Here is an 18,662-nt window from a genome sequence, read left to right as displayed (position 1 = left end):
GAGCAATGAAAATAGTCTGGGTAACTTACTCAGATATGCATGTCTACTACTAATGTATATACTGTCACTTGCACAGTGCATAAACACACACACACACACACACACACACACACACACACACACACACACACACACACACACACACATTTTTGCAAAGGCAAAGCAAATGGCATCCCTTTTCTTTTCTTGGCAGCCTGAGCTGAGTAATCCAGGCATCTGAGAATTGTGCACCATCCTGTGATGTAAAGGCAGCAGAATGTCTGTGTAGATTCACAAGACCAATGGGGAAACAAGCAGATAAATCAGTCTGTTTTCCATGGAGTGTCTTCCTTTCCCTGAGCCTTCTCTCTATACACAGCACTGGGCTGTGTCTGCCTGCCTGACACTGCTGCCTGCCTGCTCCTTCTCTCCCCCTCTGGCCACCAGCCTAGACTGCCTGTACACACTCGTCACGGACACTTGTCTCTCACAAGCGAGACAAACCTGGTCTTGTTCTTGAAGCACTACTGTTATGACACACCTTCTGCTTGTGTGACAGGTGATGGGGTTGGATGTGGCATTACTGTATATCTGTATATCAGTGTACAGTAGATGAACCAAAGAAAAACTGGCTGGATCAGATCCAATGTCAAGGACAGGGAAAGATCTGTTGGGCAATTAGGCTTCTGCTATTGTCTTTCACAACACTATGATACATTTTTGCACTTAGAGTTAGCAGTTAGTTCTTCTGGTAACAATACAGGCATTAGCCAGCATGTAATGTCAATAGTTGGAGGCTTTTATTTTAACCGTATGATTAGAGATTTTGTATGTCCAGTTGACAATTCAGTTTCACCTCAAAACAACAAGGTAAGCATGAGGCCAGAGGCCAACAGTGTAAAAGGTTTTCATGTGCCATTTCACTGTCCTTGAAACGCTGATACAGATCCCCAGTATGGCAGCCAGACACTAAATGTATCAATGACCAAAATATTTTTGAATGTATCAGAATACTGGAAAGCATGACGACTAGGGTGATCACCTCTCAAAAATGTTTATGTATTTGAGATAATTTGGTTGAACTCCTACATGAAAGAACAATAAGCATTCATGTATATTACTATAATTTGTTTCATGGGATCAGATAAAATTGTGTTCAATTGTAGTATAGTTTAATATAGTATGGTATGATATTGTACAATATATATTTACTATTTGAATTATGCATAATAAATATTACAATTGCAATATCAAACTTTGGATCTGGTTGCTGCAATACTGTATTCAACTTTTGCCGTAAAAACATTATTCCTTAATACAATATTCACTCCTAATCCATCCTATATTATATGCATGAGCTGAATGATTACAATCCACTGAATAAATTAAACCTGTGTAAGAGGTTGTTATTAACTTAATTACATTATTGGGATTATAAAGATCACTGCTTATTTTGAAAATGTGTGAAAAGGCTTTATAAATGCAGGCTACAGTCATATTGGTTTGTGCTGTACATCATACTCTCTGTAGCCATGTTTCACCATAATGTTTCACCCGTTCTCTGGATATTCTTCAGAATTCACTGTATGTTTTTGGACATATGGCCAGTAGGCCCTTGAGGTATAGCATCAATAATGGACAATGTCCATAATGCTGAGCAATCCTGTGCTTTACCTTTGAAACCATGCATCAGATGCATGCACTGTACTGTATAGCCAATGTCACAGTCAAGGGCAATACTTAATGAATAACAAGAGAATGAGGCTGCACTTCCATTTATACCTCTTATATGAAAACTTGAAGAATGATACTGGTAATTTATAGGTAGAACTGGTTATGATAATGTTGAACACATGATACCTGAAACCTTAAATACAAGTAGTGTGTGTGTGTGTGTGTGTGTGTGTGTGTGTGTGTGTGTGTGTGTGTGTGTGTGTGCGTGCGTGGTGGCGGGGGCTAATTATTCAGTCATTAGCACATCACCTCTCATCAAGCCAATAGAGTTGCTGTACATTGATTAGTGATAAATCAATTCCCTGAGTATAATTTGGATTTAATGAAAAAGAGAGAACATGGAACATTGGTGCACTTCGATTATTTATGTTTTAAAAGGTGATTTATCCTAGAAGAAACTGAACAGACACCTTTGAGAACCATCTATGTGTGTGATGCTCGGCCTGTTCCTGCACACATTATTCTGACACCACGGATATATTAGCCTATATTACATTTATTTGACTTTATAATTGTATTTCCAATGTTGAATAAGTTATAGCTATATTATAGCTGATGTCTAATAAATACAATTAAAATGAAGAGTAAATATCATCGGATTATGTAATCCTCCGACGTGTAAATGATTTTTGATTCGTTTTCAATTCATTAAACAAATTATTCCACACACATTTACGCACCGAATTAGGCCTAAACCAAATGTATCCTTTTATATCCGAGATGACTGCATTTTCTGATGCCATCACTAAATACCCTATCACTAATGCATTTGCCATTGTGCCTGATAGTGAGCTAGTGAAATTATTAGTTGAAGAGAAAGTACCCATTTAATTTGCCTTGTAGGCTAGGTGAGTGTGTATGGACGCATCCTGCCCACACTTTATCAGCGCATGACGCTCTGTCGTCTAGCCAGAGCGCAATGGAGTTAGTTACCTGAAATCACTGTAAGGATGAATTATCCAAAATCCGGCGGATTTAACCCGCTCCTGTTCCCGTTCCACTGCCTTTTCGCTCCCAAACATCCTCAGGGAGAACTTGTTGACCCCCGGTTGCAGCATTGCCCCAAACTGCCTGTGTATGAATCCTGCCTGGTACAATCTCTCGTCGTCCGGGGAAATTTGATCAATGCCATCCAACTTTATGAACCCTGATTCCTGGTCAAGAGAAGCATGTTGGGCACCACCAGCACCACCACCGCTGGCGCCTTGCGCACCTTGGTCCGCCCCACCGCCAATAGCTCCGGGGGGGCTCTCCTCGCTCGGGGTGACGTCCCCCTCTGTGATGAGGTGCCTCTCCTCCGCCGAGTCTGAGTCGTGCACATGCCGACTGGTGATGGAGGAGAGACTGCCACGAAATCTCCGACAATCTCCGTTTAAACTGGTCTTCGTTGGTCTCCCAATGTCCGTCTCTATGATCACTGTGTCCCCACTTCTGGTCTCCCCGATGCCTTTGAAGCTTCCTCTGGAGGTTGGTGACGGCAAGGGTTTCATCCTAATACTCTTCCTCCGGGTGTCCTTGTCGCCGTCTTCTCCTTCGCCCATAATAGAAGATTTCTGTCCAATATGCTGTGGCAAACTGTAGAGCCTTTTACGCATGGAGGAGTGCAACCTGTCCATTATGACATTGAAAAGGAACGAACAAATGCAAATGCAATAGATGTCCAGAATAGGATGGTTACTGTTGAGAAGTATTGCCACGAATCACACAGCTCCCTATCTGTGAGTGAGAGCGACCAGTCTGGAGCTAATCTCAAACCCTGAAAGCATTACACTGATACACATGACACGGGCGGCTGTGGCTCTTCTGGTGCAAATACAGGAAGAGGCTATCTCGATCATCACCTGGCAGTTTAGATATGCCTTCTCTCGCTGCTTTGACAGTCCGCTTCACCATAACACTCCTGGTAGGCACGTACGCTCCAACCGTGTGCGGACCAAGTGGGGGGGGTGCTGGAAGAAGCCACTTTAGCATGACCGACTGACAGAGAGGAGACGAGGAGGTCATGAACAGCGTGAGGAGGGATGCTCTTTTCCTCCAGATTTGTGTCAGCTGCCTCTCAATAATAAACAATGCAATGCAATCACGCAACATAAGCTACATCAGCAGCAGCATCCAAGGACCCGCTGACATCTATCCCAAGCATTCTGGTAACATGAATATTCATGAAGCTGATGTGTTGCCATAGGAGCCAACGTGGTCTCAGAGCATTTCTTGTTACTCTGTAGTCGACATAAATCCGATACACTCCACTTAGATGTTATATGTTACGTTTCGTATGGTATGTATTAATTTGTGATGTCCATCATCCATTTTGTATGATGTGTTACAAATTACTATGATATGTTACGATATCGTATAATATGTTACGAATTTGCAAAAGGTATATGTTACGAATTCCAATTTGTTGTGGCTAATGTTAGCTAGGTGTCTAACGCTAGCTAGCATTAGGGGTTAAGGTTAGGAGTTAATGTTAGGGGAAGGGTTAGCTACAGTCCTTGACTTGGGCAGTAGCTCACTGGAGCTACCGGCACCTTAAATGTTCTACTGCTTAAACTCATGTTCATTTTCTAGAATATTAGCTCAAAAGTATTGTGGAGCTCTTGCACCTTAATATAAACAGTACAGGTGTTGTGCTGAAAAGCTCCCCCCTGCCAGAATCCCCCCTTCGCGTGAACGCGCACGCACTCAGTTCTTCATTGCTGCGACTTGCTTGCTAGTTGAGATTTCTGATCACGTTAGGCTGCGTTTCATTTGATTGTATATGTTGGTTTGATCGCGGGGGAGGCACAAGTAATGTCTGCAGTTTTCGGTTTGGCTATTTGTTTCAATTGTATTAGTCTAAAAATAAATCTCTTTGCCAAAATTCGTCCTCTCTCCCATGTCTTATTCGACTAGTAGTTGTTCTGAAATGTTTATTGCTTGCCTACATTTTACTCCCTCCTCTATGTTTAATATAACACACATACATTAATTATTAATTTCGGTTGCCTATACCTGACATACTTTCTATAGAAAGTATTTGACTCTGATGTGTGCCACAGAAAGTATTTGACTCTAGCCACAAAATTAAGGAAATTAGAAAGGGGGTCGAATCTGAGAATGCAGGGATTCCAGCAGGGTGTGAGTTGAAGGAGTCCAATCTGGAGCTGACAAGGGCTGGAATGTAAATGACGAGATCATCTCGGGTTATCTAACATCTGAGAATGGGCAGGCATTCCTTCGGATGAAGAGCATCTCCGTCTTGCTGATTATGTGCTGTCATCCAGGTGGAAATGTAACCTGCATATCTGATGTAGGAAAAGAGATAAGTTGAGTGTCCTATGAATATGTATATGTACTTTTTTCTATTATTATCATTATTGTGTTTTGTGGTTGAGGGGTGGAGGAGATTGATGGGGATGTTGCAGGTTCTGGGGTGTCCTATTGAGGGCGAAGGGACCTATTCGGGAGGGTATTCTTCATGGAGGCACATTCAGTCATAGTGTTGTTTATTATATTATTATACATGTATATATTTTTGTAATATTTTTTTCTATTAATATAACAGTTTCCTGTGATTATGTATATGCACTCATGTTTCCTTATAACTTCCTTTTTCGCCCAGAGTATAAATAGATAGAGGGGGGGGGGCTACTAGTCGAATAAGACATTGGAGAGATGGCAAAGAGATTTATTTATAGACTAATACACTTGAAACAAATAGCCAAACTGAAAATTACAGACATTACTAGTGTCTCCCCCAAGATCAAACCGACATAAAATGAAACGCAGCCTAACGTGATCAGTAATCTCAACTAGCAAACAAGTCGCAGCAATATAGAATTGAGTGCGTGCGTGTTCACGCTAAGGGGGGCTGGCAGGGGGAGCTTTTCGGCAAAACACCGGCACAACATCTATTTCAGTCCAAGTCAAGCACTGGTTAGCTAACATGCTAAGCAGTTGCAAAGTAGTTCAAAAGTAGTGAGTAGTTGCAAAGTTGCTAATTAGCCAAAATGCTAAAGTTTCCATAATGGGATTCAAACACACCGTTCACGTTATACATCAACCTCGACCAACCCCACTCCTTTCATTTTTGCCTTAAGTAACCTTCTATTTTATGTAACCATGCCAAATGTAACATATCATACTAATATGTCTAGTCTATGAGACCAGTCTGTAGAAGCGAGAACTGCAAATAAGCAAAGCGCTCCCCATTTCTTCAATAGCTATCAGGTCATTTTAAGTTATGTCCCCTCGGGATTGTTTTTTTGCAGCCTGGGCTATGCGTATCCAAAGGTGATACTTAGGCTACTATGCCATTCTTCATGCTTTTGTTCATCAGGTTGTAGGATATACAGACAGCAGCTGTGGTAGAATGATCAGCTGGTAGGGGATACTGCTACACTAATTTAATGCCATACTGGTGATTTATCAAGATAACTTTCACAAACCAAAATGTACAGTATATGAAATAAACATTGTTAAAGGGTTATAGAAATGTATTTTTTGTATATTTTGCTCAACCTTAACAATGCCTACATAATGCAAATTAACTATGCAAATAAAATCAATAAAATTATGTTCAAAAAGGATATAGGCTGTGGTAAGCTATCTCATGAATGAATATAATGTATCCAAGTGAGCAGACACCTAAGCCAATTGATTCATGAATGGTTAAATCAAGATGCCCTCAAATGCCCTTTGTGCCCACTCCCATACCCAATAATTCTGGATTTCTTTGTGGTATACTGGTAGATCAGAAAAGCCACATCCCTGATTGGCAGATGTTTTGCAACCCTGATTAGAAGTACCTGCTGCTCATCGGTTGTTCCCTACAATGTATTTTTGAATGTATTTTTTTTTACCGACACACTGAAGAAGACTGCAAGCGGAATCATCTGTGTATGCTATCCCTGATGCAGTAAAAATAATAGATAAACCTAAAAATGCAACATATGTTTCAGTGCAGGTCCATTATACTGTTTGTTAGCCTATAGCCTAATGATATAGCCTAATGATGCAATGCAGGAAATGTAAAACTTATAGTGCATTCGAGGTTTAAAAAGGCTTATGAAGTTTGTAATTTCCACCTTGAAATTCCAGACTTGATTTTCTCTTATGAAAAATGTATTTATTTATTTATTTTGCTGATACTCTGTTCTGGACCTTATAGCCTACTGGCTACTTTCACCCCTAATTTAGACATGTTTCTGCTCATAATTTCCAACATTTGGTAGGCCATATTATAATTTCAGACCTTTTGTTGGACATTTGGTAGGCCATTTCTATATCAACTATAGTTAAGATACATGCAGCTTCTCTTCTGTCATAACTTTTTGCCCCAAAAGACTAAATAAAGTGGTGCTCAGCAGAATAATGTCTTACATTGATAGAATGAATGCATTAGAAATCTAGGTAACAATGGTAAAGTTGTCTGCTTTGTTTAGGGACCGGGAAGAAAACGCAATAACTCGAAAAAAGTGGAAAGATTGGTCCTGTGCAAAATGTCCAAATGTCATCAGTTCGACCGGTTTTAAAGAAATGAAAAGCTGAGAAAACAATGAAACAAGTTTCTGATAAGACTTCAGTTCATCTTTGGTACATATTTTCCGTGGTTGAAAATCAGTGGAGGCTCCTCAGAGGAAGGGGAGGACAATCCTCAGTGAATTTCATAAAATAAAAATAGTGAAACATTTAAAAAGTTACCCTTTTTAGATAAAACTAGGCCTATACAAAATATATTCACATCACCAAATAATTGATTAAAACAAACTGTTTTGCAATGAAGGTCTACGGTAGCCTCAACAGCATTCGGTAGGTTAGCACCACCAGTTTCCGTCCTCCTCTAGGTACATTGACTTCAATACAAAACCAAGGAGGCTCATGGTTCTCACCCCCCTCCATAGACTTACACAGCAATTATGACAACTTCTGGAGGACGTCCTCCAACTTATCAGAGTTGTTGCAGCATGAACTGCAATGTTGTCCACCCAATCAAAGGATCAGAGAATGAATCTAGTACTAAAAGCATAAGCTAGCTAGTGCGTGGTGAGTAGTTGACTCAAAGAGAGAAAGACAATAGTTGAACAGTTTTGAACAAATTAATTTCTTTAACAATGAAGGAAAATCAAGAGAGAGCGAGAGAGAGAACTATAATTAGATGTATTTTTAAAAACTTTCACTGTCATTTAGCTAGCTAGTTTAGCCTACTAAAACACCAGGCACCAAACAGGGATGCTAGGTTAGCTAGCTGGCTATGGCTATCCAACACTGGAACTCTTCCAAGTAAAGATAAGCTTTTGGTTTTATTAAATGATTTCTACTGGGTGTAACTGCTTGCTGACTGTTCACTGTACTCCATGATTGTAGCGGATTTATTAATGCGTTAGTTCTAGTAGCTATATTGACTATGACGTTACTAACATTGTTAGCTAATATGGTGACAAAAATGTAGGATGTGTGTAGCGGTCAGCAGTTATGATAGGAGGATTTGGAAATGTTTTTTCACCTGGTCACAGACAGCTGATGTGTTGTGCACTGAAATCTACAAGCGAAAAAAGGTGGGAGGAGGAGAGCATGTAGATGTGAGAAGGAATTATACAACGATCAAAATGTTCATGCTGTTTGTATGTGGCTGCTATGAAGTGAACTGTGTTTGCACTTGATCAATGGGGTATTCATTCTCCTGATTCTATTGAAAAACTTTCTTAAACAGAAGCAAACAGAATGAAACAGGGATAAACATACCTGAATTTGTCCAATAGAAACTCTTGTTTCCAACTGGTGGACTAACTGGTGGATGATTACAGCCTATATCAGCTAGATGCAGGCAAGAGTGTGCAAGGCGGTCACTGTCACCTCGATTACTCACATTTTTCTCTCGACCTGTGCACCTACGTTGCAAACTTTTATTTATAGGCTAGGTTTTAGCAACCTCATGATGGGTATTGGGAAAATTTGAGGATCATGTAGTAGCCTAAACCTATCGATGTTACATTGAGCTGGGTGAATGGAATATGAATTTTAGTCATCCAATATGCTGTAATAGAAATAAGGCCATGCTCATTAAAAAAAGTATCATCCTCCCTCATCTTAAACATCAGCAACCACCACTGGTGAAATACTGCTTGCATAACACATTACACATTACATGACATGCTCATTCACATTTTCTCAAGAAAGATTGAAAGAAATACATAGTATTTCTCCACTTCTGTTCCTGAGACAAAATTAACATTTGTTGTATAATTTTACTGCAAGAAATGCATAATTCTGCAGAGTTAATATTATATTTGCGAGAGGTTATTTGCCTACAGACAGTGTCCATATTTCAGTTACTGTTCCATATACATTTAAATGAGGAATATTCTGTTTATTCATGAATATAAGGATACTCGTGAGCGGGATATCAAAGGTGCATGTAAACACTTTATTCAAGACTTTACGCTGTATGTGAGCTATGAATACCTTGCGCACTTAAATGTGGTCACTATTCTAATCTAGCACCACCAACACATCACTCAGTAAATCAAAAAAAATGAGCAAGTGTGTTTGGGGATTAGGTTAGAGTTGAGTAGGTGCAACTAATGTGCTGGGCAGACACAAAAAAAACGCACTTCTAGCATCTCCAGCCAGAACCCAGCGCATGCGCGCACACAGAAACACAATATACGTGACTCATGACTTTCCCGCGCTCATCAAGCAAAACAAACGTGGCTAACTAGCTAGCGTTAGCTCTTCTTATAAATATATCTCTTATATTCTTAAATATTTTATTTTTTACAAATGACAACTGTAACGTTACATAAATCTATATGGAGGTTGAAACTTTTTTGGACGTTTTTTGCCTGGGACCAAAGAAGACGACGGTAATCCATGGAAGGTGACATGAAGTTGTCTAGTCGTGAATTTTGTCCAACAACGTCTGTCTTTATATGAGATAACGCTAGCCAAAGTTAGGTACCTAATGCCACTTGCTAGCTAGGCTAACCAAACATAGTTTACAAATATAGGCGAGTTTACTACATTAGCAAATCAAAGAGTTATAGGTCTACACTTTACATTATGGATTTTGCCTCAGATGTGATGTTGAAAAATGTGTCTTGAAACTTCTCTAGATGTTTGAGCCCAGTGAAAGCGCGGGTGAATTGGTGCTCACCATTGTGGAATCCGGTCATATGTTGTTGTCCCAAGGTCACGAACTTCTGGTAAGTGAGTTGAGGTCTAGCTACTAGACTTTATATGCCCTTTGATGTCCTAAATTCAAGTCATTCCTGGATGGATCTGGATCTAGTTTTTACTGTATTTTATCTGGACTGGCACATTTCATGCATGCACATCTCTAGGCCAAGTAACAATGTATCCAAATATGATAAAATTAAAATAAAATATCCCCCAATATATTCAATAATTTATTATTATATACCAAGTTACTGCCAAATGTACACTCAATAGACATATAATAGCTTTGGTTGTCCAACCTGCACTCATTGTTGGCCTAAATTACACTGACTGTACAAAACATTAGGAACACCTGCTCTTTCCATGACATACGGACCATGTGAATCCAGGGTGAATGGGCACGACAAAAGATTGCAGTGTCTTTGAACAGGGTATGGTAGTAGATGCCAGGTGCACCAGTTTGAGTGTGTCAAGAACTGCAATGCTGCTGGGTTTTTCACACTCAATAGTTTCCCATGTGTATCAAGATTAGTCCACCACCCAAAGGATAACCAGCCAATTTGACACAACTGTGGGAAGCATTGGCGTCAACATAGGCCAGCATCCCTGTGGAATGCTTTCAATACCTTGTAGAGTCCATGCCCCAAAGAATTGAGGCTGTTCTGAGGGCAAGGGGGTGCAACTCAATATTAGGAAGGTGTTAATGTTTTGTACACTTTGTACACTTCTTTTTTATTAACAAATATGCCTTCTAATTTAGGCTAGTCTAAGCTTAGATATATTTTACTAGGATTATAAGCAGATAGCCTAGCTATGGATACAATTGTATGTTTTTTTGCAACAATGTTGAAAAGTGACCCCAATTTGGACATTCAAAGGACTTGATTACAAGTCCTTGAAAATACAAGGAATGAGAACAAATACTGAACACCTGCTAGGTTGTAGCTGTACATAGAATAGTGCCTGTGTTAGTGTGTAGTTTAGTGTGTGTCTTCTCAAGGTTCACTGCCAGACTCTGTGTGCAGCTGAGAGACCCAGCGGGAATGGCTGTAGAAACACAATGGCCATAGCTGCACTATGCCACATCGAGTGCTGGATGGAAAGTGGCTACAGCTATCTTGCTGGGCCAACATGCTAATTCATGTCAGGACACAAAGTGCTCTCTGACAAAAGTGGATAGTGGTCATTGATAGATCGGCGCCCTTAATCTTAATGCTCTTGAGTATCTTTCAATGAAGAGAGTTTACAGTAGTACACGGTGGCTGATTCCAGGGGAGTCCCAACTGAATGATGATGCCATATTAGGATGCACCATGCTGGAGGAGAGAGAGGGTTATTGTGTGTAATCATCATCCAGAATACTCCTGATTCTAAGATATAGTGTAATGGGGGCTTTCTCTCAGAAACGACTGGCTATGCCTCACAGAATGACTTGAAGACAAGTCTTGTTGAAATTATGTAATGTGATTACTCCCTGATATGATAATTTTCAACTAAAAATACAAATTTGATCTAATCCTTTCAGAACATCTCAGCGGAGTAGGAAAATTGAAATCTGTTTTGAATCTGGAAGTACGGAGCTGAAGTGTAATGTTTTATGTAACAGAGCTGAGTAGACTATTCATCCCTCCATTGTGTTGAAGTCCATTTGAAATGGAGAAACATAACTTGCAGTATCTACAGTGGCAAAAAAAATACATATGAACCCTTTGGAAATACCTGGATTTCTGCATAAATTGGTCATAAAATTTGATCTGATCTTCATCTAGGTCACAACAATAGACACGCATAGTCTGCTTAAACTAATAACACACAACCAATTATACGTTTTCATGTCTTTATTGAACACACCATGCAAACATTCACAGTGCAGGCTGGAAAAAGAATGTGAACCCTTGGATTTAAAAACTGGTTGACCTTCCTTTGGCAGCAATAACATCAACCAAATGTTTTCTGTAGTTGCGGATCAGACCTGCACAACGGTCAGGAGGAATTTTGGATCATTCCTCTTTACAAAAATGTTTCAGTTCAGCAATATTCTTGGGATGTCTGGTGTGAACTGCTCTCTTGAGGACATGACTCAGCATCTCAAATCGGGTTGAGGTCAGGACTCTGACTGGGCCACTCCAGAAGGCATATTTTCTTCTGTTGAAGCCATTCTGTTGTTAATTTACTTCTGTGTTTTGGGTCATTGTACTGTTGCATCACCCAACTTCTGTTGAGCTTTAATTGGCGGACAGATACCCTAACATTCTCCTGCAAAATGTCTTGATAAACTTGGGAATTAATTTTTCCGGCGATGATAGCAAGCTGTCCAGGCCCTGAGGCAGCAAAGCAGCCCCAAACCATGATGCTCCCTCCACCATACTTTACAGTTGGGATGAGGTTTTGATGTTGGTGTGCTGTGCTGTTCTGTGCTTTTTTTTCTCTACACATAGTGTTGTGTGTTCCTTCCAAACAACTAAACTGTAGTTTCATCTGTCCACAGAATATTTTGCCAGTAGCGCTGTGGAACATCCAGGTGCACTTTTGCAAACTTCAGACTTGCAGAAATGTTTTTTTTTTTGGACAGCAGTGGCTTCTTCCGTGGTGCCCTGCCATGAACACCATTCTTGTTTAGTGTTTTATGTATCGTAGACTCGTCAACAGAGATGTTAGCATGTTCCAGAGATTTCTGTAAGTCTTTAGCTGACACTCTAGGATTCTTCTTAACCTCATTGAGCATTCTGCGCTGTGCTCTTGCAGTCATCTTTGCAGGATGGCCACTCCTATGGAGAGTAGCAACAGTGCTGAACTTTCTCCATTTATAGACAATTTGTCTTACTGTGGACTGATGAACATTAAGGCTTTTAGAGATACTTTTGTAACCCTTTCCAGCTTTATGCAAGTCAACAACTCTTAATCTTAGGTCTTCTGAGATCTCCTTTGTTCGAGGCATGGTTCACATCAGGCAATGCTTCTTGTGAATAGCTCAAATTTTGTGAGTATTTTTTTATAGGGCAAGGCAGCTCTAACCAACATCTCCAATCTCGTCTCATTGATTTGACTCCAGGTTAGCTGACTCCTGACTCCAATGAGCTTTTGGAGAAGTCATTAGCCTAGGGTTTCACATACTTTTCCCAACCTACACTGTGAATGTTTAAATGATGTATTCAATAGAGACAAGACAAATACAATCATTTATTTTTATTCGTTTAAGCACACTATGTTTGTCTATTGTTGTGACTTAGATGAAGATCAGATCAAATTTGTTGACCAATTTATGCAGAAATCCAGGTAATTCCAAAGTGTTCACATACTTTTTTTGCCACTGTAGATACTGCAAGTTATGTTTCTCCATTTCAATTGGACTTCAGCACAATGGAGGGATGGATCGTCTATTCAGCTCTGTTACATAAAACATTACACTTTATATGTGTATATATACATATATACATGCATACAGTTGAAGTCGGAAGTTTACATACACTGTATCACAATTCCAGTGGGTCAGAAGTTTACATACACTAAGTTGACTGTGCCTTTAAACAGCTTTGAAAATTCCAGAAAATGATGTCATGGCTTTAGAAGCTTCTGATAGGCTAATTGACATAATTTCAGTCAATTGGAGGTGTACCTGTGGATGTATTTCAAGGCCTACCTTCAAACTCAGTGCCTCTTTGCTTGACATCATGGGAAAATCAAAAGAAATCAACCAAGACCTCAGAAAAAACATTGTAATCCTCCACAAGTCTGGTTCATCCTTGGGAGCAATTTCCAAATGCCTGAAGGTACCACATTCATCTGTACAAACAATAGTACGCAAGTATAAACACCATGGGACCACTCAGCCGTCATTCCACTCAGAAAGGAGACGCGTTCTGTCTCCTAGAGATGAACGTACTTTGGTGCGAAAAGTGCAAACCAATCCCAGAACAACAGCAAAGGACCTTGTTAAGATGCTGGAGGGAACAGGTACAAAATTATCTATTTCCACATTAAAGCGAGTCCTACATCGACATAACCTGAAAGGTCGCTCATCAAGGAAGAAGCCACTGCTCCAAAACTGCCATAAAAAAGCCAGACTACGGTTTGCAACTGCACAAGGGGACAAAGATCTTACTTTTTTGGAGAAATGTCCTCTGGTCTGATTAAATAAAAATAGAACTGTTTGGCCATAATGACAATCGTTATGTTTGGAGGAAAAGGGGGGTGGCTTGCAAGCCAAAGACACCATCCCAACCGTGAAGCATGGGGGTGGCAGCATCATGTTGTGGGGGTGCTTTGCTGCAGGAGGGCCTGGTGCACTTCACAAAATAGATGGCATCATGAGGGAGGAAAATGATGTGGATAAATTGAAGCAACATCTCAAGACATCAGTCAGGAAGTAAAAAGCTTGGTCGCAAATCGGTCTTCCAAATGGACAATGACCCTGAGCATTCTTCCAGAGTTGTGGCAAAATGGCTTAAGGACAACAAAGTCAAGGTATTGGAGTGGCCATCACAAAGCCCTGACCTCAATCCCATAGAACATTTGTGGGCAGAACTGAAAAAGTGTATGCAAGCAAGGAGGCCTACAAAGCTGACTCAGTTACACCAGCTCTGTCAGGAGGAATGGGCCAAGATTCTCCAAACTTATTGTGGGAAGCTTGTGGAAACCTGAAACGTTTGACCCAAGTTAAACAATGTAAAGACAATGCTACCAAATACTAATTGAGTGTATGTATGTAAACTTCTGACCCACTGGGAATATGATGAAAGAAATAAAAGCTGAAATAAATAATTCTCTCTACTATTATTCTGACATTTCACATTCTTAAAGTAAAGTGGTGATCCTAACTGACCTAAGACAGGGAATTCTTACTAGGATTAAATGTCAGGAATTGTGAAAAACTGAGTTTAAATGTATTTGGCTAAGGTGTATATGTAAGCTTCTGACTTCACAACTGCGCTGTTAAAAGACACTGATGTCCTGATGACACTGATGCAACCGCACACCTATGTGAGAGTGGATTCTCGGCCCTCACTAGCATGAAAACTAAATACAGGCATAGGCTGTGTGTGGAAAATTATTTAAGAAGGAGACTCTCCAATACAACCCAACTTTGCAGAGTAATGTGCATCCTTCAAGCACACTTTTCTCATTAACCTGTGTTGAGTTATTCACAATTTTCGATGAACAAATAAGGTTTTATATGTAAGATGGTTAAATAAAGAGCAAAATTATGTATTATTACTATATTATTTGTGCCCTGGTCCTATAAGAGCTCTTTGTCATTTCCCACGACCCAGGTTGTGACAAAAACTCACACTCATTCTTCTATTTAATTAATGTGGGGTACGGGACTATAAAAAGTTTGGGAACCACTGGCATAACAAATAACTAGCTAAACATTTCACGATTTTGATTCTGTTCGTAAATTCAATCTGGAGTGCCAGAGTGCGCTCTAGGCGTTCGTAAATCCAGAGCGTTGTCAGATTGTCCGTTCATAAATTCGGAGCGTTCAGAGCGCACACTGGACGCTCTGGCAGAGAAGCAGGGTTGATCCGAGCATTCAACGGCAGTCAAGCACCCAAGCTAACGTTGGCTAGCTACTTCCAGACACAAATGAGGCTGAGAACACCATTTTGCTTTCCCTAGCAGAGCTGGTTATGCTGTAACTGTCCTGCTGGCAACAATTTATTTACGCTTTTTTTGCCGACGTTTACTGACACCGGCCATATTCAACGGGTGTTGAATATAAAGTCATCGGTTATTCTGCGCGAGACTGCTCTGAAATCAGAGTAGATATTTAGAATGAACAATGTCCATAGCACTTAGCTAAGAATTATGTGAATAATCAAGTCAATAAATGTTGGGTAGTTAGTTAGATAGCAGATTGTTAATAATACTGCCTGGCAAGTTCAATGTATTATTAGTAGTCAGCTAACGTTAGGTAGCTAGCTAACATACCTACTGCTATAATGCTATGCTGTTCATAAGGATAACATAGCTAACAAATTGTCACAACAAACCTATTTGAAAAGTCAATATTTTATTACATTACTCAACATTTTCTTAAAATGTTTCATGATTAGTTAAACCAATGAATAATTTGTATCCACTTTCGTCAGACTTCGGCCACCATTTTCTACAAATTTGAAAATGTTGTGAAACCACGCCCATTTTTTGAAGAATTGCATTATGGGCCCTAAAAGCACGGAAATAGTGCCCACTGCATGTGTACTTTGTAATTTTTTCCACATTTAGTACAACTTTTGGCATGCTAACTATATCCATACTATGACCAATAAGCATACTATGTACTCAAATCACGTCTCAAATAGTATGGTTAGTGTGGTTAGTATGAGAATTCGAGCACAGCTTATGACTCTCAAAGATGATATTTAGTACAACAACATTCAGCCTCCAACAGCTGGTTGTTCGAGATGGAGATGGAAGTTATCTTTCCAAATACAGTACATATATACTGATGGCATGCTGCTGGTCACAGGGTCTGTCTGGATGGGTTTCTGAGTCAATAGAGCCCCCTGCAGGCGCACTTATGTCATTTCAGATCATTTGAGATTGCTCCTGCTAACCAAAAGTAGAGCTGTGATTGCTTCATGCTCTGTCTGATACTATTAAATGGACTTGTATGTCTCATTGAAGACATGAGGATTAGCTGTGTGCCCTATCCAATATGACTTTGGTTTTACTACTATGACTTTTGACTGTTGTTTGTTTACCATTGTTAGTCTGTCTGAATGTTGTGTTACTTGCATTTTTCAGGATGGGTTTTCCTTGCTTGATGCTCCAAGCTTCCTCACAGTTCAGCAGAAATCAGATACCCTACTTTTCCGTCTGACTGTTAAGGTGGGTTGCGAAAGTGATTTTCTTGGAGCCTTTATTTGCTTTTAGAAACAACACCATTTTTAAATAGAAGCTACAGTCGTACAGTATACAACAGTATACATACCAACTTGTATTATTATTCTAGCACCTAGTTATAAATGAAACGTAGGCTAATGTTAACTACAAGGTAACACCAGAATTTTACACAAGGTAATTTCCTCAGCAATTTGTATAGTGGCAGCTTTATTTACCATAGCCAGATTTCACATTGACATGAGCGTGGCAGAGCTAATGTTTGGCAGGGGTGGCTGTGCTGAGACAACAGTGTAATTGGTCATTAAATGGCCTGAATTAAGGGGATCTGAGGCCTGACACAATGCATTTTAACAGTCTTGGCACAGCTAGCTGGCTGTGAGCAGTGCTTTAGCTGCCCATGTTCTGCCAAGGGCCTAGCTTGTGAGTGATATGTAGGCTAAATAAGTGTTGTAGGTACGTGTCACTGTGATGAATTGTAAGTGGCGTGTCAAGCTTGTAGTCTGCTGGTCAAAATTGTCTCAGTAGCGGCGAGGAGGAGATATAGGCCAGCTCTCACACGAAACAATGCTGTGTATGTGCAGGGGGAGAGTTGTTCGATCAGGATGCAGTTCAGTGGCAGCAGGGCTGAGGCCCTGGAGGAGCGTGGCAGTGCAGTACTCAGACTGAAGGAGTACCTGCCTGTCACCACACAGGGGGGGGGGCCACCACCACCACTCAGCTGCACCCCAACATCCAATCAGCCCCCTACCAAGACCACTGCACAGGATCAACAGGTACTCAACAACACATTAACACAGAAAACATGTAGCTGCGTATTGCATCATGAAAGTGTATTTTGGAACATCTGAATTGTAACAGCTCCTGCAATACATTAACTAACTGAAATGAGTGCATTGCATCTTTTTTTTCACCTGTGTTGCTGTTCTTATTTTAAGAATGTCATTCTTCACAATGTATGAGGCAAACTATAGTTTAATGAGGTACTAAAGTTGCTGTTGTTACAGTAACAATCACCCACTAGATGGTGCTATTTACAAGCATGAAAACAATATAGCTAGTTTAATACTGAACAGCCCTGGAACCAACTAGGTTAATATGGATTTTATGTATGAATCAATGACAATGTGTGATATGTCAATCCTTAACCTCGCCACACAGAAGGGGGAGAAATTAAACCAACACACACATTTGAAAAAGCTCTCAGTGAGGATGAAAGAGCTATGATGACTGAGGGAAATCATTCAATAAAGGATGCAGCTATGATGCAGCTCTAACCTCCCTTGGTGTGTTGCCCTATAAAATCCTGTGGCATTAGTATCATCTCTTTTAACCTTGTCATCAGGCGAGTGCTGAGGAGGCTATGGCTACTGAATCTGAGGTGGTCCAGGGCTCTTTATCCATCAAACGTCTTACCCAGTTAGGTTGGTACTGACACAACACAGTGATTAGATAGATGACTGATGACTGATGAATGATGAATGCTGAGGGTGATGATTCACTTGATGGAGTTTGACAGTCGCGCGAACTGAATAAGCAGCAGTTATTTAACATTCACTGCTCTCACTCACTGAGCTTGAATGTAACATACACTTCATGGGGTTGTAGTTATTCCCCGCCACTACTGAAGTGTAGAGTAGGCCAATGGAATAATTAACACTTAATTGACTTGGGAGATTATAGTTAGCCAATATCATGGCTTTAAGTCTATACAAACAAATGATCAGATCCCTGGTCTATCTTCATTTTTCCTCAGCACTTCCTGGGCGAGCATGGTCTGTCCTTGCCCCTGGTGCCACAGTGCTCTGTTCCGTGGGGAGCTGGAGCCCTTCCTCTGCCTGTGTCTCTTGGATCCCAGCTTCCCTGCCTTGGTGGAGGAGGTGGAAGGGGAGCTGAAGAGAGTGCTCCAGGACTGAGGAGCTGAAGCTCATCAACATGAACAG

At 40.4% G+C, this 18,662-nt stretch overlaps 1 protein-coding gene across 1 annotated transcript; it reads left to right on the top strand.

Moving 5' to 3' along the window:
• Positions 1-9,398: 9,398 nt before the first annotated feature.
• Positions 9,399-17,681, top strand: LOC121846318 (meiotic recombination protein REC114-like). The gene is made up of 5 exons (XM_042320183.1): positions 9,399-9,574; positions 9,810-9,899; positions 16,624-16,707; positions 17,304-17,495; positions 17,658-17,681. The coding sequence occupies exons 2-5, from the start codon at positions 9,810-9,812 to the stop codon at positions 17,679-17,681; spliced, it is 390 nt and encodes a 129-aa protein (XP_042176117.1). The 5' UTR covers positions 9,399-9,574.
• Positions 17,682-18,662: the final 981 nt, after the last annotated feature.

This window comes from Oncorhynchus tshawytscha, linkage group LG04, assembly GCF_018296145.1.
Source record: "Oncorhynchus tshawytscha isolate Ot180627B linkage group LG04, Otsh_v2.0, whole genome shotgun sequence".
Lineage (NCBI taxonomy): Eukaryota > Metazoa > Chordata > Actinopteri > Salmoniformes > Salmonidae > Oncorhynchus > Oncorhynchus tshawytscha.
The sequence above is the reverse complement of the archived record's forward strand: the minus strand, read 5'-3'. Positions and strand labels throughout refer to the sequence as shown.